Source organism: Aotus nancymaae, unplaced genomic scaffold, assembly GCF_030222135.1.
Source record: "Aotus nancymaae isolate 86718 unplaced genomic scaffold, 86718_ANA_hifiasm-v0.15.2.pri h1tg000173l, whole genome shotgun sequence".
NCBI classification, from domain to species: domain Eukaryota; kingdom Metazoa; phylum Chordata; class Mammalia; order Primates; family Aotidae; genus Aotus; species Aotus nancymaae.
This window is the reverse complement of record NW_026988588.1, coordinates 2611775-2634480: the sequence shown is the minus strand read 5'-3', so window position 1 is coordinate 2634480 and position 22706 is coordinate 2611775. Positions and strand designations below refer to the sequence as shown.

At 50.1% G+C, this 22706-nt stretch overlaps 1 protein-coding gene across 4 annotated transcripts in view; it reads right to left on the bottom strand.

The window, feature by feature from the left end:
- PFKP (phosphofructokinase, platelet) overlaps positions 1-22706 on the bottom strand; it is a 71455-nt gene that overhangs the window by 29055 nt on the left and 19694 nt on the right. For all 4 annotated transcript variants that reach the window (XM_021670722.2, XM_064371805.1, XM_021670721.2 and 1 more), the window contains exons 3-10: positions 12180-12257; positions 9665-9854; positions 7350-7515; positions 6160-6204; positions 5815-5923; positions 4599-4694; positions 2570-2662; positions 1937-2062 (exon numbers count right to left, since the gene is read on the bottom strand). In XM_021670722.2, coding sequence (XP_021526397.1) covers positions 1937-2062; positions 2570-2662; positions 4599-4694; positions 5815-5923; positions 6160-6204; positions 7350-7515; positions 9665-9854; positions 12180-12257 — 903 coding nt within the window. The remainder of the gene's footprint in view (positions 1-1936; positions 2063-2569; positions 2663-4598; positions 4695-5814; positions 5924-6159; positions 6205-7349; positions 7516-9664; positions 9855-12179; positions 12258-22706) is intronic.

The following is a 22706-nucleotide window of genomic DNA, read 5'->3' as shown; positions in this document are numbered from 1 at the left end:
ATATACCCACACACTAATATGAGACACACAATGCCTCACACATGCACACATACATATATATCCACACACTAATATGCAGACACACAATGCCTCACACATGCACACATGCATATATACCCACACACTAACATGCAGACACACAATGCCTCTCACATGCACACATGCATATATACCCACACTAACATCAGACACACAATGCCTTTCACATGCACACATGCATATGTACCCACACACTAACATGCAGACACACAATGCCTCACTCACATACACACATGCAGACACACATACATGTACAAACAAGCAGACACACTACCTCACACATGCATATATACATCCACACACAGATATGCAGACACACAATGCCTCACACAAACATGCAGATAAACATACATGTACAAACATGCACACAAACATGCACATGACCTCACAAACATGAACATGCATGTATGTAAACATGCATGCACAAACATACAGACACTGACAAACATGCAATATCATGCATATAAACATACATGCATACATGCTAATATGCAGAAACTACCTCACACAAAATGCTCAGGTATGCATATAAACATACATGCACACTCATATACTAACATGCAAGCACAATACCTTACAAACATGCACACACATATACTAATATGCACACACTTCCTCACAAACATGCACACACGATTGTAAACACACACACATACTAACATACACACTACCTAACATGCTTACAATACATATAAACACAGGCACATACACTAGCATGCAGACACCTCACACAAACATGCAGACATGTGAAACATGCACACACATATACTAACATGCAGACCCACCTCACAAACATGCATACACATGCATAAACATGCCTACAAACATGCACACTACCTCAAACATGCATACCCATATATATAAACATACATGCACATACACTAACATGCAGACAATATCTCACGAAAATGCATACCCATGTATATTAACATATGTGCACACACATGCAGACACTACCTCACAAACATGCACACATGCATATAAACATGTACACATAAACATGCGTGTACATGCATTTACAGACATGTGCACACACATCTACATACATACACACAGAGACACAAGGCCGCACACATTCACACACATACAAATACTATCTTCTCCCTTGGGCTTTTGGAAATTATGTTTCCAAGGTGACCTTCAACAAGCCCCTTGACTGAATTGCTTCGTGACCTCTTTGTGTTGTGGTAAGAGGCATTCGCTTCCCCTCGGGGTCACTGGAAAGACCCAGCAAAGCAGGAGTCATGAATGAACTTTGAAAAATAAAACAACTTTGAATGCAGCTGACCCCACAGCCACCCCCACTGCTGAACCATGACCGGAAAACCAGGACTGCTTTTTCCTTGCTTAATTTGCCGGCAGGCCATTCCCTGGCCTGAAAAGGGTGGGTGCATCTTTGGGTGACCAAAGATTCCCGTGTCCCACCACAGACCTGAATGTCCTTGGGGACAGGAGGACAGGAAGTGGCTGAATCTGGAGAGGTTTGGGAAGGTCCCACCTTCCTCTAGGAAATGCCGCCCCATGGCTCTCTCCTGTGGCCGCCTCCCCACCCGCGGTCCTCCCGCAGCGCCTGGCGCACCAGGGTCACCTGGATGCTCTTGGACTGTCGAGGATCCTGGCACTCTGATCCCCCTCATGGGAGGTTATGACTACATGCCACACGGACAGTAACTTAGAAAACCAGAGGGCGAAGACGGCACAGGCTCTACAAGTGTGGCTGGGAACAGCAGCTGCTCCTGCCCCACGGGGAGCTCACCCCCTTCTCAGAAGGGCCGTGTAAGCCAGTGTTCACCGAATAAGCAGTGGACCAGACACCCGAGGTGCCCCGCCTGCCCTGACAAGCAGCGTCCGTCCCCAGCAGCCCACCCCCGCCCTTGGCCATGGGCCGCCCACTCACCATCTGCACGCACTCCATCAGCGGCAGGCGCACAGCGTGGTTCCCGTTCAGAGACACAACGCAAGCTGGAGTGTCGGGGGTGGCCTCCAGCAGGGCGATGACCGCCTCCACTCCCATGCGGCTGCCCTGGAAACCAGGTCCCTGTGGGTCAGGATCGGCCCCTGCCCTGCTCCGTCCCTGCCGCCTCCTGCTCTCTTTCCACGACCTCCAACCCTTTCGGTCAGCCGCCCACAGCCCTCCCCACTTCCAGCCCAACTCTTTAGAAAAGCAGTTTCCGTTCCTTTAGAATTGGCAAGACGGGAGCAGGGGGAGGTCAGGGCCAGATGGAGAGAGCAGGAGTGTGAAGAGCTGAGGGTTTCCACTTGGGTTTCCTGCTTCCCTGAGTCGGTTTCCAGAAACCCACAGTGCGAACAGAGCCTCTCTGCCCTGGGGTTGCGCCCTCTGGGGTCTGCATCGTGCCTTCCCACGTTAGGGAACTCTCCCGGCATCTGAATGGCTGCATGCCTAGAGACTGGCCTCCCCCGACAAAGGTCTTAAGGATCATTAGGACGAGGCCCGGGCCGCTGGCATCTCCGGGGCAGCATCTCGTCCTCCTAGAGACCTTGTGAACATGCCCAACCCTTCCATCCTCACCAAGATCCTGTCGAATGCCGAAGGGGTCCCTCCTCTCTGCACGTGCCCGAGGATGGTCACGCGTGTGTCGTAGCCCAGCTGCGTGACGACAAGCTGCAAGGAAATGCGTCGTTAGGACGCAGAACTGCGATGCGGACACAGCAGCCCAGACCTGGAAGCAGGTACCGGCCACTGAAAAAGGGTTTGTGCTCTTTCTTCACCTCTAAGTGGGAAAAAGCATTTTTTTTTTTTTTTTTTGAGATGGAGTTTCGCTCTTGTTACCCAGGCTGGAGTGCAATGGCGTGATCTTGGCTCACCGCAACCTCCACCTCCTGGGTTCAGGCAATTCTCCTGCCTCAGCCTCCTGAGTAGCTAGGATTACAGGCACACGCCACTATGCCCATTTGTATTTTAGTAGAGACGGGGTTTCACCATGTTGACCAGGATGGTCTCGATCTCTTGACCTCGTGATCCACCCGCCTCGGCCTCCCAAAGTGCTGGGATTACAGGCGTGAGCCAGCATTTCTAGATTTTGTTTCCTAGCAGAACATTTAGTATAACAGGCAGCTGAAGCTTGTTTTTATAAATAATACTGTTGTTACCAAAATCTTTGCTTGCTCCAGAAAATGAATTCAAGTAACGTGTTTGTTGTTTAAAAACAAGTGTCAGTTGCTTGCATTTAAACTATTACTTCCATTTTACAAAAATGTCAACCTCTTCCTTTAACCACCTTAAACGTGTTCAGCTGTGATTTCAACAACCACCCAGTACAATCAAGGTGCTCCCCTCGTCCCAGCCAGTGGGCATGCCACCCCGGGGACCAGACAGGCCCCTGAATGTCTCTGAACTCAGCCTACTCCTCTTAAGAACAGTGGGGCTGGGCGATGTGAATTCCGTGGTTCCTTCTTGGTCCAGTGTTCTATAATTTAATCATGATTAAGTGGGAAATGAAATCTTTGCCTTGACTTTATGGATTACTTCTTTTTTTTTTTTTTTTGAGACAGAGTCTCACTCTGTTGACAGGCTGGAGTGCAGTGACACCATCTCAGCTCACTGCAACCTCCACCACCCAGGTTCAAGGGATTCTCCTGCCTCAGCCTCCTGAGTAGCTGGGACTACAGGCATGTGCTACCACACCCAGCTAATTTTGTATTTTTAGTGGAGACGAGGTTTCACCATGTTGGTCAGGCTTGCCTCAAATTCCTGACCTCATGATCCACCTTCTTCAGCCTCCCAAAGCACTGGGATTACAGGCGTGAGCCCCCGTGCCCAGCCCATGGATTACTTCTTGTAAATATTGGCAGATGTCTTTCCCAGGTGCCTGTCGCTGTTTTCACATCCAGGACATGTGTGGCTCCTTAACTCATGGTAACAAAGCATAATAAAGGAGCCGACTTGCAAAGCCAGGTGGGGACGTCCTCTCCCCACAGCTGCGGGAGCCAGAGCCCATCCGCAGTCCTGGCAGCCTGCAGCCCCATCTACCGCAGGAGCCCAGCCAATGGCATCAGCGTCCTCTCCAGACGGGCGGGTCCAGCCTGAGCAAGCTCCAGGACACGGAGCCTGCCTGAGCCCATCCCCTGGCAGGCCTCGAGGACACAGCGGCTTTGTGAGTAAGAATGTGCTCAGCTGATGCTCTGGGTTACGGGAGGGCACAGGGAAGAGGAAGACGCCAGCTTTCCACTGCGGCAAACAGAAGCCTGGGGCGGCTGCCAAGTGCTCGGTCCTCGTTCTCAGAGCAGCTCATGTCTGGGAGCCGGAACATTCTAATCCAAAGAGCAGGCGTGGCCACTTGAGCAACCGCCTGTGTCTGCTGGGGAGTCCCGGAACCTCTAGGGGCACAGGAAGAGGGGACGCAAGTGGAGCAGCCGGCTCCCTGGAGCGGGCACTGTGTTTCCCATGCTGTCCTGTTCTGAGTCATTATGAAAATGTTTTTAAATATCAAGGATAAAAAGCTACTAATTCGGTGTTCTAAATCAAGCCTGCCAATGATGCTGACCGCCCCTGCTTCCAGGCAGAAACCGAGGGAGAGCAAGCAGCTCCACACACTCACCTCTTTGATTTTCTCAGAGGTAATGGGTTTATTTTGGGTGTCAATTGCTCCTTCAGCCACAATAATAATATTCAGCCTTTTTTTCCGGGCACGGTTCTGCAGAAACAGAAAATTAAAGACCTCAAATTCCTAATCCTGTTCTTAGCAACAGTGGCAACAAAACCACAGAAGTCTGTCTCAAACTGAACTGGCCTCTTCCAGGCTGGAATCTTCGCCAAACGTCCTAAGAATTGCTTCCCAATGACACCAGAAGGTGGCGAGAGGTGCTCTGGGTGACAGCAGGGAGGGACAGGGGTGAAGAGAGGGACAGGGGTGCAGGGGATGGGCAGGGGTGCAGGGGATGGGCAGGGGTGCAGGGGAGGGGCAGGGGTGCAGGGGAGGGGCAGGGGTGCAGGGGAGGGGCAGGGCAGCCACGGCTCACATCACCACCAGATAGAAATGTGGCCCCCAGTCAGCCCCAGGGGGAGGATACTAGTATGATGGATGGGGTCCCCACGGGGAGGGACACAGAGGTGGACCCCTCCAGGCACCTCATGCATGCTGAGCTTCCTGCCACCTCCCTGGGACCCACTCCTCCCCAGCCGTTCCCAGGGGAAGCCCCGACGCCCAGTCACTGGGATGAGGTCGTACTGCACACAGGCTCTAGCAGCAGAGTGTGTGAGCGGACACAGAGCACAGGCGGTGGGAGCTGGTGGCCGCAGCCACACCCGAAAAGCCTCGCACTGCTGGACCACGCTGCTGCCATCCCCATCGTCCTTCCTACGCTCACGGCAGTCACATGAGCCTAAATAGGTCGTGGAAGGAACACGGCAGCCACTCCACGACGTGGATTAACCTCAGAGGATCTGCTTTCCAGAAAGCCCCACATTAAATGTGGATTAACCTAACCTCAGTGGATCTGCTTTCCAGAAAGCCCCACGTTAAAGACCCTTCTGTAGAAAATGGTAGTGGTGGCTCTGTGGAGCCTGGAGCCAGTAGTGCCTGAAGTCCACCTGCCAGAGTCAGGCGCACATGGGGCATTCTAACCAGACTCGCTCTGTCTTAAATGAGACCTCTCCTGCCTTCAGTCTTGGCTTTCACAGAGAAGACCTGCCCCACGCTAACAGTCCAAGAGTGAAATACACAAAGTGTGACAAACTGGAGACAGAAACATTTTCACTTGCTTAAAACGCCATCCCACAGTGCCGGCTATCAGTGGCCACGGGACCCGCATTACCTCGGAGAGTTTCACACACATCTGCTCCTCCCAGCCTTCCTCTGGCGGAGATTCTGGAAGGAACACCCAGTCTGCACCGCACCCCAAGGCACTCACCAGGGCCAGGTACCTACGGGATAAGGCAAGGGCATCAACACCCAGGAGAGAGGAGCCTTCCTGTGAGAGCACCGGGCAGCCGGTCAGCGACGGACGGGTGGATAGGATGCCGGATGCCAAGCGGGACGAGGCCCCTCCGGGACTCTCCGTGGGAACGGAGCATTCATGATTTGGGGGCAGCCTCGGGGAGACGGTGCCAAGGGCCCCCGCCCGAACCACATCTACCCACCGCTGACCGCAGGTACGCACCCACAGTGTCGCCCCATCACCTCCAGAACGAAGGTCCTCTGGTGACTGGAAGAGAAACAGAGGGAGCACCCGCTCAGCCCCGGGCACAGCAAGGAAAGCAGAGAAGGGGCTTTGACGGCCAAGTCAGCCAGGAGGCCCGCAGGGACTGAGGCTTCAAAAACGGTCCATTTCTACAGAAGCAAACCCTGTGCAGTAGCCCTCCAGGCCTCTGTGAGGAACAGGGTTTCAGCCACCACTGTGCTTTCCAGCTGCACATTTCACACCGCCCGCCCACCTGGGCCCCGGACACACTCACGCTCCCTGGCCCTGGGCTCTGCTCTTTCCCAGACAGCCTCTCTACGGTCAGTCACGGTCAGTCAGCGGCCACTGTAGAGAGCCACGGCTGGATCCCACACAGAAACCAGCGAGTGCCGTGTCCCTGCGTCGGTGTGCTTGATGCCCAGAGACCGTGGTCTTCCCAGGGAAAGGGAGAGTCCAGCTGCTCCAAGCAGCCTTCCCACTCTGTGGATTTCCAGCAACTGCAGGGGTTGTGCCCAGGCACTGAGAATGTGCAATGAGGCGTCACTGGGAATGGGACAGCACACGCAGAGGCCTGGGAGGCACCGTGCTGGGGGCTGGATTCAACGCCCCCAGGTTCAAGCGCCTCGTCCTTAAAGGGGAGACACTGATTCTATTTACCATTCCACATGGTTTTCATGCAAGGTGCTTCAGAACTTGTACAGCGTCCTACAGACTTATTGGTGATAAGCTGCTGAGCGTAGAGCACCTCGGCTCAGACGCTGTGGCCCCACCGCCCCACCACGCTTCGTGAACCGTAGGTTACAAGCAGGGCAGGACATTGCTGGCTGCGTCTCTCACCAGGGGCGTGGAAAATCCACACAACAGTTTGCCTTTTGCCATTCCTTCAGGAGATGTTTGGGTAGAACACTGAGATAATAATTATTTCGTTTCTTCCTTTCAAATTCCAACATACACATTTTTTCCTTTTATCATCAGGGTAAAAAGGAATGTTTTAAAATTAAAAATGAGAAGCAGGTCAGAGGACACTTTTCTTGCAATAACTCCTAAAAGTCAAGTTACAAGGCCAGCACCAGGACACCCAACCTGCAGAATGTTCTAGGGCCCGTGGTAACATCCAGGCTGGGCACCCATGGGGCCCCAGGCGGCCTCCGTTCCTCCGGGCGCCTTACCTCTGGGCCGTGGTCATGATGGCGTCCACCACCTCGATGATCCTGTGCAGGGCCGAGTCGGTGCCGATGGTCATGTCGGTGCCACAGAAGTCGTTGTCGATGGATCCTACCATGCCCACCACGTTGAGGTAGGCGTACCTCTGCACGGCCTCCTTCTCGATCTGGCCTGCGTGGGAAGCCGGGAGCCCATCTCATCAGCACTACCACGGCTCACTCCGGGGTGCCCACGAGGGGTGAGGCAGAATGGCCGTGGCAGAGAAATCAACTATTCTGAACTCTTTGATTTGTTACTGGTATCATTTATTGATTATCTTTTTTTTTTTTTTTTTTTTTTTTTGAGACAGTGTCTCACTCTGTTGACCACCTGGGGTGCAGTGGCACGATCATAGCTCACTGCAGCCTTGAACTCCTGGGTTCAGGTGATCCTCCTGCCTCAGGCTCCTGAGAAGCTAGAACTATGCCTGGCTGATTTCTTAAATTTTTTGCAGAGCCAGACCCTATGCTGCCCAGGCTGGTCTTAAACTCCTGGGCCAAGTGATCCTCCTGCCTTGGCCTCCCAAAGTGCTGGGATTACAGGTATGAGCCACTGCCCTGGCCAATTTTTTATTGTATTTTCTCAGAACTCTAGGCAACCGGATTCTGCATAGTTAAGTAAACAGAAGCCAGACAAGGCTAGAAGCAGTTACACACAATATGCGCTGTCACCTGGCACTGAGACAGAACAGTGGATTATCAAAGAAAAGAAAGGAGCCACGTTTGCCATCGGTAAACAAAAGCTCAGCATTACCTGGCAGCAGCTTCAGAGAGTGGCACGGCTTTGAACAAGGATACGTTATAATTACGGAATTAAGAGTCGAAGACACTAGGTCACCTTCACAGTGACTTCTCATGCATCTGTGGGTAGCTGGGTCCTGGGTGGCATCTACCCCGCACTTAGGACAGACCTGGGCTGGGCAGATCTGCAGAAAGGGACTCAGAGCCATGGAAGGACCAGGGACAAGCTTAGGCCTGGGCTCGTGGCCTCCGTCCCCGACTCTGTGCCCACAGTGGGCTGTGCCAGACCAGGACGAGGTGGACGAGAGGGAACCCCGAGGCCCGGCTGCTTCTAATGGGCAGCGTTCTCTACCCACTACGCGAATGTTACACCAATGTTCACAAACCTGCTGACAGCTGCTTTGCCTCAATTCAAGGCTGCTGTTAAACAATATGCTTCCGGTCATATTTTATATTGCACCAAAATTACCTAACAACCACTTCAAGAAAGAAAAACTACACTTTGGGAGGCCGAGGCGGGTGGATGACCTGGAGACCAGCTTGGCCAGCATAGCGAAACTCTGTCTCTACTAAAAATTAAAAAAAAAAAAAAAAAAATTAATTGGATGTGGTGGTGCATGCCTGTGATCCCAGCTACTGGGGAGGCTGAGGCAGGAGAATTGCTTGAACCTAGGAGGCAGAGGTTGTGGTGAGGTGAGATCATGCCACTGCACTCCAGCCTGGGCAATGGAGAGAGACTCCATGTCAAAACAAAACCCTACATACTCAACAGGGCTCTCAGAAACGCTTCCTAAGTAGTGTCAAAGGTGATACTGGATGACGTATCAGCAGAGATTTATCATCTAAATAAAGTCCTGTGACAACCTCAGTTTCAGGGACCCCAGCGGGCTGGAAGGATGCTGTGTGTCGGCTGAAAGGCAGACGCTGGTGTCCAGGGCTGGTGGGGACCTGCCCTGCCCTGCGGCTGAGTGGGATGATCTAAAAACGTGGCTTAGATGAAACTACCTATGTAAAAGGTGGAAGACGGCCTGGCACATGGTAAGGTTAAATTGATAGCACTCTTTTTTTTTTTTTTTTTGAGATGGAGTTTTGCTCTTAATGCCCAGGCTGGAGTACAATGGTGCAATCTCGGCTCACTGCAACCCCCACCTCCTGGGTTCAAGCAATTCTCCTACCTCAGCCTCCTGAGTACCTGGGATTACAGGTGCGTGCCACCATGCCTGGCTAATTTTTGTATTTTTAGTAGAGACGGGGTTTCTCCATGTTGGTCAGGCTGGTCTCAAACTCCTGACTTCAGGTGATTTGCCTGCCTCGGCCTCCCAAAGTGCTGGGATTGCAGGCATGAGCCACCGTGCCTGGTCATTAATAGCATTCTTAGGATCATCACTGTTGTTTTTTTGAGATCATAAAAAGTCCTGAGATACTAACCTGCGAGATCTGTGACAACAGCTGCTTCTGCCACAGGGAAGGCGAAATGTGTCCATTCCAAAGCTCTGAAACAGGGCGAAACCCGCAGAACACAGGAGCAGGCGTCCACTCACCATTCTTGGCCAGCTCCTCCAGCAGCCCGCTCCACTCCTTCCGGAAGAGGTTGGCCCCGGTGAGGCTCCCGTCCCCACCGATCACACACAGGTTGGTGATGCCGCACTGCACCAGGTTGCAGGCGGCCTTCAGGCGGCCTTCCCTCGTGCGGAAGGCCTGGCACCGCGCACTGCCGATGATCGTGCCACCCTGGGAAAGACAACGCCAGCTTATTTATCTCCTCTCGGCAGGACGGAAAGCCAGGCGGGTCTCATACACAGGCTGACTGTAGGCACGGGGTGCTGGAGTTTACGTTTCCTCATTTGCATCTTGTGAGTCAGTAACTAGCTATGAAAGACTGGCATTTTCCTCTTTTGAGTCCCAGACCAGAATTCCGTGGAAAAAGACAGGCGCGTCATACCTGAGAGGAGCCAGGGAAAGTGCAGAGCCAGACACACAGCAGCCATCAGTTAAATATATGGAGCAGGAACCAGCCTGCGGTGTCACAGCAGCCATCAGTTAAATATATGGAGCAGGAACCAGCCTGCGGCATCACAGCAGCTGCCCTAGCACCAGCCAACAAGTTCAACCAGGTGCACGTGAAGCAAAAGACGAGCTCACTGGCCACCGGAGCCCGCCGGCTGTGGTAAGAGAAGCAGCGTGACCTGCGGCCTGGCTGGGCTCTCCCTCGAGTCACCTGTTACAGCAAGCGCAAGCAAAACCAGCAGGAACCTGGGGCTGAGGGGATTTGGTTGTGCACCATACACCTGCTGCCCCTTCTAAAGAGCTAAGTCTTTAGGGATGTAGATTCTGTCATCCAAACTTCCAGGGACACAGATCATGATCTGTCACACTTGGTTTTCCAAAAACTAAGAATTGTTGATGGAATCAAGAAATGTAGGATTCCTTGAAATGAAATCGTGACTGTACCCATATCCGTCCTGGATCCCTAAGCTCACGCCGACTCCCTCAAGCGAGCTGCTCACAAGTGCAGCAGGGGCCGTCTCCCCGACTGCTGGAGGCAAAGTTCTCACTGACCTCGGTCTTCAGGCAGCTCCCAGGAGCCCCCGGCATGGATGTGACAACGTGTGTTTCAATGTACCAATGGCACATGCACACAGCTCATTTTCACATATGGAGACTTATTAATATTCCAAATCCCAGAACAGTTCATGTCTTTACATGGAATCTACCACCATTTAATTTATCAAAGCATCATGAAAAGGTTACAAAAACTGAAATTCACTCAACACAATCCTGTGTCACTAAGTGTGACTGAGACCACTTCTGACGTGGCCCCCAAGGCAGCTGAGGGTGGGGGTGCAGTGCAGGGCAGGGGTGCTCTCTGGACTCCTCGAGGACAAAGAGCTGGGGGCCGCACAAGAACCGGCACAATGAGAGGTAGAGTCAACAACCCAGAAACTCCCACCAAAGAGACCACGCGGACGCAACTTAGGAAGGAAACCAGGCTAACTGGCTGCAGAGGAGTGGCTGCCGTTCCCGGTCTCTCTCCCTCTGTCTCCCTCTCCCTCTCTTCCACACACACATACACACAGACACACCACACACACACACACAAAGAAAGCGAATATACACACACCCCACAGATACATACTCACTAGCCGCAAACTCGCACAGTCAACACATACACACAGGTACACCACACATACACCCTGACTCACACACCTACAGACACACACCACACAAACTCACACACTGAGATTCGCACACCACATATACCACACGCAGAAACACACACTGATACACACACTCTTCAACCCTACATTCACATCTTATCTTCTTGTGTCAGTCACAGCAGCAGAATGGAAATGCTCTCCTGTCTGAATTCAGCTCACACTGTCCCGATGTTTTGCAAATGTTGCTCCACCTAACTTCCGCGGTTGTCAGGAGTCCCCCACGTCTCTTCCGATGTGGCTAGAGCTCAGGAGGCCAGAGCCTGGGACCAGCACGAAGGTGTGGGCCCCACCAGTGTCTTCAGTTGGGAGGCACTGATCTGGATTATTTTTGTTTTTTTATTGAGACAGAGTCTTGCTCTGTCACCCAGGCTGGAGTGCAGTGGTATAATCTCAGCTCACTGCAACCTCCACCTCCCAGGTTCAAGTGATTCTCCTGCCTCAGCCTCCTCAGTACCTGGGATTACAGGCACGCATCACCACACCCAGCTAATTTTTGTATTTTTAGTAGAGACGGGGTTTCATCATGTTGGTAAGGCTGGTCTCAAACTCCTGACCTCGTGATCTGCCTGCCTCGGCCTCCCGAAGTGCTGGGATTACAGGCGTGAGCCACCGTGCCGGCCCAATTTGGATTATTTCCATTAACAAGTACTCAAAGTGAGCCGAAGATTAACATACATTTCTACAGAGCAAACCACAAGTAAAGAGCTTCTCACGAAGTCTATTCTCTCCATATAATCTCTATTTCTCAACTGTTCTGAGCTCAAGTGTTCTGCAAATATACTAGACATAAAAGAGTCTCTAACTCAGAGAAACCCAGGGACAGCCGCCAGGTACCCACCACTTGCAGGATGCTGGAGACGCTCTCCCAGTCGGCCTCCACGATGTTCGAGCCTCCATCCACCATGCCCTGGTACCCCTAGAGAAGAAAGGAGAATCTTTTAAAAATGAGATGAACTTCACTAAATGTGAAGCGATCCTTAAATTACATAAAATGGGGAAAATGACAGTGAACGTCAGTGCCTGAGCACTGCTGGTCAGAAGACAAAGCAGTTCCCGTGCTAGAGAGAGGCAGTGAACTGTGGGAAAGCCCTCACGTGGAGTCTCTAGTAACGGGAACGTCTGCCTAGACCCAGCCAAACAGGGCAAGGGGTCGTGAAGCAGTTCTCCTGTGCCCAGTGTTTCCTGAGAGGTTGAAAGGCGCCACGTTCACCCCAAGTGTTTATTATACCTCAGCACAAACGCACAGGCACACGGCGATATCGACCACGGGACATACATGGAGCGTTTTGTCAGGGGCTCCGCCTGCTGGGGCAACCTGGGCCACTTTTGATATACGTTAAACATTGTTGAACAGCACAGCCGAGCAATCACTGCCTGCCTTACTCTTCACGTGTGACCGTACTGCATTAGGGAATCAGATGTGAATATGTGAGGACACACTGGGAGAAGCAGCCTAGGAACAATTCATTACCCCTTTCTTCTTTTCTTTTCTTTTGAGACAGAGTTTCACTCTTGTTGCCCAGGCTGGAGTGCAGTGGCACAATCTCAGCTCACCGCAAACTCCGCCTCCCAGGTTCAAGCAATTCTCCTGCCTCAGCCTCCTGAGTAGCTGGGATTACAGGCGTGCACCACCACGCCTGGCTAATTTTGGATTTTCAGTAGAAATGGGGTTTCTCCATGTTGGCCAGGCTGGTCTCAAACTCCCGACTTCAGGTGATCCACCCGCTTTGGCCTCCCAAAGTGCTGGGATGACAGGTGTGAGCCGCCAGGCACAGCCGGACCGTGACCTGTCACTTCTAAATGCATCCCCATCTTTTCCTCCATAGAATATACAAGATGAGGAAATGCAGCAGTGCCCACCCCACCTTCATCTACAGAGCTGTCTTTCCACAGCATTTAACCTTACAAAGGAATAGCTACTCAGCATTTAGAAAAGTTCATAATAGATTATTGGTGCATTCATAACGCCTCCTTAGTGAAGGTCAAGAGGACAGAAAAAAGAAAGGTTTTTAAAAATGAAATGACCCAGACATTATGGAGCTCTGTATATAAATTAATCAATAGTGCAGGCACACTGATGGCCAATTTGTACACTTATAAATGTAAATTTCCATCAAAATTATTATATATACATGTGTGTTTATTTATTTTTTTGAGACAGAGTCTTGATCTGTTGTCCTGGCTGAAGTGCAACAGTGCGATCTCAGCTCACTACAACCTACACCTTCCAGGTTCAATGGATTCTCCTGCCTCAGCCTCCAGAGTAGCTGGGATTACAGGCATGCACCACCACAACTGGCTTTTTTCTTTTTTTTTTTTGTATTTTTAGTAGAGACAGGGTTTCACCGTGTTGGCCAGGCTTGTTTCTAACTCCTGACCTCAAGTGATCTGCCCACCTCAGCCTCCCAAAGTGCTGGGATTACAGGCCTGAGTCACCGCGCCTGCGTCTATGTACATTTATAATCTAGAGTCATATATGTAATAAACAGGAAAGGAAGAAACAGTCTGGAATGCAGTAGGCATGCACCGCCTTTTCTGAAATGAACAGAGCAGGTTCATTTCAGTGCTGGCAGCCCCCTCTGCACCTCCTGAGGACCCCCAGGCCCCAGCCACTCACTCACAGCTGGTATGGGGCTGCCTATCACCAGTCCCCCTACCTCCATGGCAAAGCAGTGGAACATCTTCCAAACACACCCCAGGCCCACTCTAGGGATCAATATTATTACTATTATTCATTATTATCTCCCCTCACTCTGAAAACAGATTTCTCATGAAGTGCAGATGAGCTCAGTATAGCTATTCCCCAGGATGGCAAGGGTTAAGTATATGTGAGGTTGGATGCAGGCCTCCCCTCTGCACAGGAAGCCCTGGGAGGCACCCTTTATGTTCTGTCCTGCTATGTGTGCTCTGTCCACACAAAGATGCCCCAGGCACAGGCGGCCACGGGCAAAGCCATGAGTGACTCCTAGAAGCCACAGTCCTTAGAATACTAGAATACAGTAGGTAGGTGGGTGGTAGATAGGTAAATAAAGTGATAACCTAGGCTGGGCGCAGTGGCTCACACTGGTAATCCCAGCACTTTGGGAGGCTGAGGTGGTGGATCACCTGAGGTCAGGAGTTCGAGACCAGCCCGACCAACATGGAGAAACCCCATCTCTACTAAAAATACAAAATTAGCTGGGCATGGTAGTGCCTGCCTGTAATCATGGCTGCTTGGGAGGCTGAGGCAGCAGAACCGCTTGAACCTAGGAGGTGGAGGTTGTGGTGAACTGAGATCATGCCATTGCACTCCACCTGGGCAACAAGAGTGAAACTCCATCTCCAGGGAGGAAAAAAAAAAAAAGAAAAAGAAAAAGAGAGAGAGAACCCAGCCTTGGGGACACATTTTTAGTGATCTCTACCACCGCACACTCCCAGGTTTCTAACTAAGAATTATGCTTCATTCTGAGTGCACAGCAGAGCACTCCATTCTTCAGGTCTGGAAGCAACACTGAACAAACGGCCATCTGTGGCGATCCTGACTTTCCAGCTTCACTTTGGTGAAGCTTGTGGGGCAAGGAAGCAAGGAAGCAGGCACGTGGCCTGGGCCAGTCGGAGCCTGAGGCACTGTGCCAAAATGGACCCTACTTAGACGGGTGACGTCCCATCCTCCAAGCTCACATCTGAGGAGGAGAGAAAAGATGACCCATGCTGAGGCCTGACCCTCGGCAGAAACCAGGAGCTCCCTGGGCGGGGCAGGATGTCGGGCAGCCGTAACCCTGGGCTCCGACAAGACTGAAAACGGAGAGCTACCAGATTCCCACACCCGGAGCCGCTGCGCTCGTTTCTGTGCGGCAGTTGTTTGGCAAATAAAGAGACGGAGGGGAAGGGACCCGTCCCGCCACCGCCCTGCTGAAGAGGACACGCCACGGCTGCCGCAGCAGCGTCCCAAGGCTGTCTCAGGCTGGGGGTGAACCCTGCACCCCAAACAGCGTGAGCTTTCAGACTGTTCCTGGAGCACGCGCTATCCCGGATCAAGTCACCCCCACCCAGCATTTTACTACTTCATATGCCATAGTGGGAACCACACAGTTTCCTTTCCCTGCATGATTTCACAGAATTTAAATACGGTTTTCATCAAACCTCTTAACGAATCCCCTTGCTTCTAGAGTAATGAGAAAGCTGCTCTGCAAACCGTAACATTTTGAAAAGTAAAATGTTGTCTAAAAATAATTTCATTATTTTGTGTTGCATAGATGCATATGGCAAAGAAAGCAATTAAAAAATAAAAAGGGAGGACTTTCTGAGTGCCGCCTCCAAAGCGCTGTCTAGTGCACGCATGAGCTAAGTTGCTAGGAAATGACTCATTCTTTAATTTGCAAAGTCACGGTGCCCACGGAACATTTGAAAAATAACTACCAACTATAGTTCTAAGCTGTCTTTCACTAACAAGGAATATATTACTAAATTAGGAAGACTAATTTTACCCAAACCTACTACAACGCAGAAATTCAGATGAGGTTTCTCTATTGAAGTCTTCTTAGAAGGCTGAATACGTATCTTACTACAGCCAAAGCCCGAACATTTCCTCAAGCACCCTTTTGGAATTTGCCTTCGAAGCCAGTTTGATGACTCACATGAGAAAAACAGAGCATAAAACCTTTAACACTACGCTCAGTTTTTTTTTTTTTTTTTTTTTTTTGACTCAAGTAACACTGTCTTGTTGAGCCTGACTCACAAGATGAACCTTAGAGCTCCCTGCTGGCTGCATTAGATCCATTGTCGGGCAGATTTTTTGATGTCTAAGAACATGCCACAGGCTCTGACGTCATTTTAACTCAAAAATTGTTCTGAGCAGTGTCAAAATAAGCATAGCCTTCTAACCATGTAGGAGATAGTTCTATATGCAGAGGTGATTTTGGCCAGAAGTTTGAGGCATTCGTTGAATCCATTGTAAATGAAGTAAGCTAGTTCACCTATGGGTGGCTTTCTCTTCTGTGACATCTCATATGTATTTTTTTTTTTTTTAAGTTAAAGACGAAGGGAAATTACAGTCTTGGGTTGCAGCAAAGTCGGCTTTTTCTTTCAGAATGATTGTTCCATGGGCCCATGTCTTCTCAACTGGATGATGTTTTTTCCAATCTGATTTCCTGAATTCTTCACTCAACTAACCTCAAATGCTGAGCGTTCCAACTACCAGAAGAAAACAAGCTGCTGGAGATAACAGGCTTTAAAAGTGTCTTCCAGACAGTGTTATAACCAGCTTCCTGCAGATGTAGTTTCTACACGCAGAGATTTATTTATGGGCTTTGCTGCATCCGAGTAAATCCTCTTTGTTTCCTACAGAATCAAGCTTTCTCTAGCTTACTCCTTCTCCCTACCCCACAGAACCTAAAGCTATGGCATTCCTTCAGAAATTAAAGCATTTCACTTCTAGACTCAGAGCGTGCATGCAGAGGGGTCAGCTCTGAACAGCTATCTAGGCTCAGACTCAGGAAACACCAGCATTCAGAACTAGGCGAGCATCAAAGAGAGTCGGGAGGAAGTTCCCTGTGCCGGTGGTTTTCAAAGGCCAGGAATTGTGGCTTTATCCTGTCCCTAGGAAATTCAGAGGCAGAGCTTGAGATTAAACCACCTCGAGCCAACACACACCCCAAGCCCTGCCTACCTCCCACCAAGGCTCTAAAGGAATGCTCTCATCCAGAGAACCTTGCAATCACCCCCCGAAAGCATACTTGCCAACTTCATTGCTATAGAAAATGTCTGCAGAGCAGCCTAAGGATTTGTTTCTGGGAGACTCAGTCAACTCTAAATTCCAAAATAGGTTAGAACACGACACGGCATCGTGTAGTCCTGCATTTCCTTCGGAAGACCAGCAATACAACGACATGATGTATTTAGCCCTCTGGCATCACAGGCTTCTTTCAGCCAAAGCTAAGAGTGCACAATTCCAGGTAAGTTGTACAAGCAACAGCCGCAGCAGGGGCGAGGCCAGGCGCCCCTCCTCCCCTATAGAGAGGGGGTCCCAAGCACTGGCCGGGCAGTGACCTCACAGCAAAGACCTCCCTAAGGATCATTCAACTGACAACAGTGGTGGGGCGGTGGCAGGGAAGGGAGGTGGCACTCTTCTGCAGTTTGAAATGTTGTGTGGAACCAGATTGTCTGAAGCCACCGGCTTTGCATAAATGGGGGTGGGATGAAGGCAGATCATACATGAAGAATTCGCATGGACATGGCTGTCGTATAAACACGTCATAAAAGATGATGCTTGTGCGCATGGTTATTGTCATCCTGGATGCATCAATGTTGTTGGACCATGTTCCAATGACAGGCAGGGAGTGCAGAGCAGACCCAGGCCGCTGGAACTGGCCTTCTGGGAGTCGGCCAGCGTGGTGAGCACGAGTGCTCGAGTGGAAGGCATGGGCTTTGGCAGAGGCCTGGCAGATCAGGTCGGGCGCAGCTTCGCGTAAGGAACTGCACAGAGCTGCCTTCAAGCATCATTTACCTTCAGACAGACTCGGAGTGGCTGAGTAGTTCTGACTTCAAGAAAGTTAACAGGCAGAAATAGTTACGTATAAAACATCAAAGGAATGTGACTGGCCGGGTGTGGTGGCTCACGTCTGTAATCCAAGCACTTTGGAGGCCAAGGCGGGTGGATCACCTGAGGTCGGGAGTTCAAGACCAGCCTGACCAACATGGTGAAACCCCATCTTAAAAAAAAAAAAAAGAAAAGAAAAGAAATGTGACCGAATGGGATGTGGACAACCTCGCTTGGTCTTTCAACGATGTGGGGGAGTGGAGAAGGTAGGGTCACAGTCAGGGATGGGAGGGGAGAGAGATTAAAAAAAACATCTGACAGGGCCCCAAAAGTCAGCACTGATGCTATCACCTGTTCTTTGACTTCCCAAGCAGTTTCCACGGCCACCCCCGTGCACACATCCCAGGAGCAGGAGCTCTGCCTTCTGTGGCCACCCCTGTCTACACATCCCAGGAGCAGGAGCTCAGGCTTCTGTGGCCACCCCCGTCCACAGATCCCAAAAGCTCAGACATCCTCCAGATGGAGAGAGGTCCCCTACACCTCCTTCCTCAGACAGGGGAGCACTAGCACTTTTGAGGAAAAGGTGTTTATTTTGGGTCACAAGTGTGAGATTTCTCACTTTAAAGATTATAAAAGCAGGAGGTTTATTTTATCTATCTATATATGTATATTTCCAATGCAAACGAAGGGTTTCTATCAGGAAGGGAAAGGTTTTTTTCCCATATTTTTTAAATGTTATTTTATTGACATAAATTATTTTACATATTTGTGGCGTGCATGTGAGTATTTGTTGCAGGCACAGAACCTGTAATGACCAAATTAGGGTACTGGGGTGTCCATCGCCCTGGATATTTATAACTTCTATGCATTCCAAATATTTCCAGTCCTCTCTCCTAGCTACTCTGAAATATATTAATACAATATGCTGTTAAGACAACCGGCCTATTCCTCTATCCACACTGGAACCTACTCCTCCTGTCTAAGCTTATGTTCGTACCCACCCCCTCTCTGCAGCCCCTCCATCCACACCCCTTCCCAGCATCTGGTATCCATCATACTACTCTCTACCTCCATGAGACCAACTAAGGAAGAGAAACATGATGCTAATTGCTTCATTGATAAATTAATGGTGTGTTTATTGGTATAGTAATTACGTCAAGCTGTGGCGCAGGGACATGGAGACCCTTGGGCACCTGAGCCGAGCTGGGGTGGGGGGTGGGGCGCAGGCTCTGCAGAAGCACATTCGGGAAGACGAGAGGCTGGATGTTGACGCTGTTCCAACACCCCTCAGCCTTTCAACAGAAAAACACACCACTTATCTGATAACCTTTTGAATGTGTTTTTTGTTTGTTTTTTTAGACGGAGTTTCGCTCTTATTGCCCAGGATGGAGTGCAATGGCACAATCTTGGCTCACTGCAACCTCTGCCTCCAGGTTCTAGTGATTTTCCTGCCTCAGTCTCCCAGTATGAGATTACCAGTGTGCACCACCATGCTTGGCTAATTTTGTATTTTTAGTAGAGACAGGGTTTCACTATGTTGGTCAGGCTGGTCTCGAACTCCTGACCTCAGATGATCCACCCACCTTGGCCTACCAAAGTGCTGGGATTACAGGCATGAGCCACCACGCCCTGGTTTTTTTTTTTTAGATGGAGTTTCGCTCTTGTTGCCTAAGCTGGAGTGCAATAGCACAATCTTGGCTCACTGCAACCTCCGCCTCCCAGGTTCTAGTGATTCTCCTGCTTCAGCCTCCTAAGTAGCTGGGATTACAGGTGCCCATCACCACTCCTGGCTACTTTATTTTTTTTTGTATTTTTAGTAGAGATAGGGGTTCACCATGTTGGCCAGGCTGGCCTCGAACTCCAGACCTCGGGTGATCTGCCTGCCTCAGCCTCCCAAAGTGCTGGGATTACAGGCATGAGCCACCACGCCCAGCAGAATGTGTTGTTTTTAATCATGGAGAGAACTAATAAAATGACCAGAATTATTCCTATCCTTTCCTCACAGTGTAGAAGAGACAAAGAGGGCTCTGATAATGTTTACAAACAACTGTCCAGAACAGAATCAAACTAAAAAAAAAAAAAAAAAAAAAAAAAATTAAGATGAAAGACTGCTTTTTTCTTTCTTTTTTGAGACCGTCTTGCTCTGTCATCCAGGCTGGAGTGCAATGGTGCAGTCTCGGCTCACTGCAACCTCTGCCTCCTGGGTTCAAGCCTCAGCCTTCCAAGGATCACAGGCATGTGCCACCATGTGCAGCTAACTTTTGTGTTTTTAGTAGAGAAGGGGTTTCGTCACATTGGCCAGGCTGGCCTCTAACTCTTGACCTCAAGTGATCTGCCCGCCTCAGCCTCCCAAAGTGCTGGGATTAAGGCGTGAGCAACCTTGCTTGGCAAGAATCTTAAGTGAGTCATATTTGAAGAGCTGTAAGAAGATGAACAATGTTTCAAATCTGCAGAAAAATCTTCAACAACAGGATATTAAATCCATAAATGAAACCAAATGCAAGGAGCCAACCATTTTCCGCAGCCCAGGGCAGCCCTGGGTTAACCCACTGACCCTCTCCAGTCTGGTTTGGACCTAGCAAAGCCAGGGCAGTTTGCCCTGGGCACAGCCTTTGGGTCAAAGCATCTGATAGACTTGCTATCATCACCTCCAAGAAGCTAAAGCCATTTGTAGGCTTCTAAGGAAAAATCTTAGCTTAAGAGAAAAAGAAAGAACTAACAATTGGTTCACCAGGTACAAGCGAATGGGTTAATTGGCAAATCCTCCCCCGAGTCTCCCTGGAACGGAGCCCAAGCCTTGGCATGTCCCACACGTAGCTTGGCCCAGGTTTACAGGAGCTCAAGCAGTGGCCAGACAGCAGAGCTCCGTCAATCAAGTCCAGTCTTTCAGCAGATACGCCACTGTTTTCAGATGGACACATTCTTTACACATAAACTACTAAAGGAAAAAACAAAACCCTTTAAGTAATTAATAGTAACCTGTTTAATTGCTTTGGTCTGTTGGCAACCTAGACAACTCTAGATAAACTTAGAAACTGGACTATAGGTGAAAAAATATGTTGGATAAATTACTGACACATGCTTAAAAAATAAAACATGGCCAGGCATGGTGGCTCATGCCTGTAATCCCAGCACTTTGAGAGGATGAGGTGGGCAGATCACCTGAGGTCTGGAGTTTGGGGCCAGCCTGGCCAACGTGGTGAAACCCTATCTCTACTAAAAATTCAAACAAAGGTAGCCAGGAGTGGTGATGGGTCCCTGTAATCCCAGCTACTCAGGAGGCTGAGGCAGGAGAATCACTTGAATCCAGGAGGCAGAGGCTACAGTGAGCCAAGATTGTGCCACTGCACTCCAGCCTGGGCGACAGAGTAAAACTCTGTATCCAAAAAAAAGAAAAAAGAAAAAAGAAAAAAAAAAAGATAAAAGAAATAAGCCAGGCATAAAAAGAGAAACACTGCCTGATCTCACTCACACAGCGTTGACCTCATAGAGAGAACTGCAGTTATCAGTGGAATGGGAGGGGTGGGGAAAGGAAGGAACACGAGGGAAGAAAACAATATAAATGTATGTTACTGAACTCTATGCCCACAAACAGTAAAGATGGTAAATGACATGCATATTTCACTTTAATAAAAAATAAAAATCACATGTACCCCATAAACAGGTACAAGTCTTATGTATCCATAATTAAAAATAAAAAATGTTTTAAAAAGCAGTGTGTATGTTACTGCACCTGTACCCTGGGCCCTGCCCCACATCAAACCCACCCCTGGAGAGAGAGTTGAGAGCCATCATCCCAACTGGGTCAGCCAGGCAACGCGCTCCAGGTCAGTCGGGGATTTGCTGCCAGTTAGGAAAACACTCACAGATTTTAGGGTGTTTTCTGTCTTAGAATTAAAGATACAGGATTTTTACATCTGTAACGGCAAAATGATGAGACCCTAAATGGATTCAACATTTATTACTACAACTGGGTGAAGAAGCTACTGCTCATACAAGGTCCTGGCGGTCTGCGGCTCCATGAGAATCTCTGTTCCCAAGGCGCCCGGAGGTAGGCTGCTGCCTGGGCTACCCCGGAGGGAGGTGAACAGCAGGACCTGTTCACTAGGATTTCCCGGCTTCTGGGGCCAGTGGGGAGGGAGTCAGAGAGGCAATTTGGGTTCAGATATGCTGACCCCAGGCTGCTCCTCTCTCCCTAAGATCATTCCAAAACCCTGATTATTCTTTGTGCCAAAATTCATCAATACTCCATTCAGCTTTGCTCCTGACACCTTTGAAGGTGCCACTTACTATAAAACAGTTCTCATAAAAATTAGAATTGTCCCAAACACCATTTGCATACAAGGATTCATTTTGGCCACTTCTCAGCAAAGGAATTGCAGAAATGCCTTGAATTTCCCTAAAGGAAATGAGATCTCAGTCAGGACCCTCCTTCCTCACCCAGGGCAGGGGCAGGAAGAGGCGTCATCCCCGCAGACCCTGTCCAGATGGCACCTGTGGCCATGAATCACATGGACGGGCCTGAGAGCTGCAGCCCTTCCAGATGAGACAAAGAGGACATATGGGGTTTACCTCGAAAGAAACCCCACTCCGGGACAGAGTGTGCTGTCGACAGGGGTGGAGGACTGAGCTGTGGATGGGGGAGGACTGTGCTGTGGATGGGGTGGAGGACTGTGCTGTGGATGGGGTGGAGGACTGTGCTGTGGAGGGGGTGGAGGACTGTGCTGTGGATGGGGTGGAGGACTGTGCTGTGGATGGAGGTGGAAGACTGAGCTGTGGATGGAGGAGGAGGACTGTGCTGTGGATGGGGAGGAGGACTGTGCTATTGATGGGGGAGGTGGACTGAGC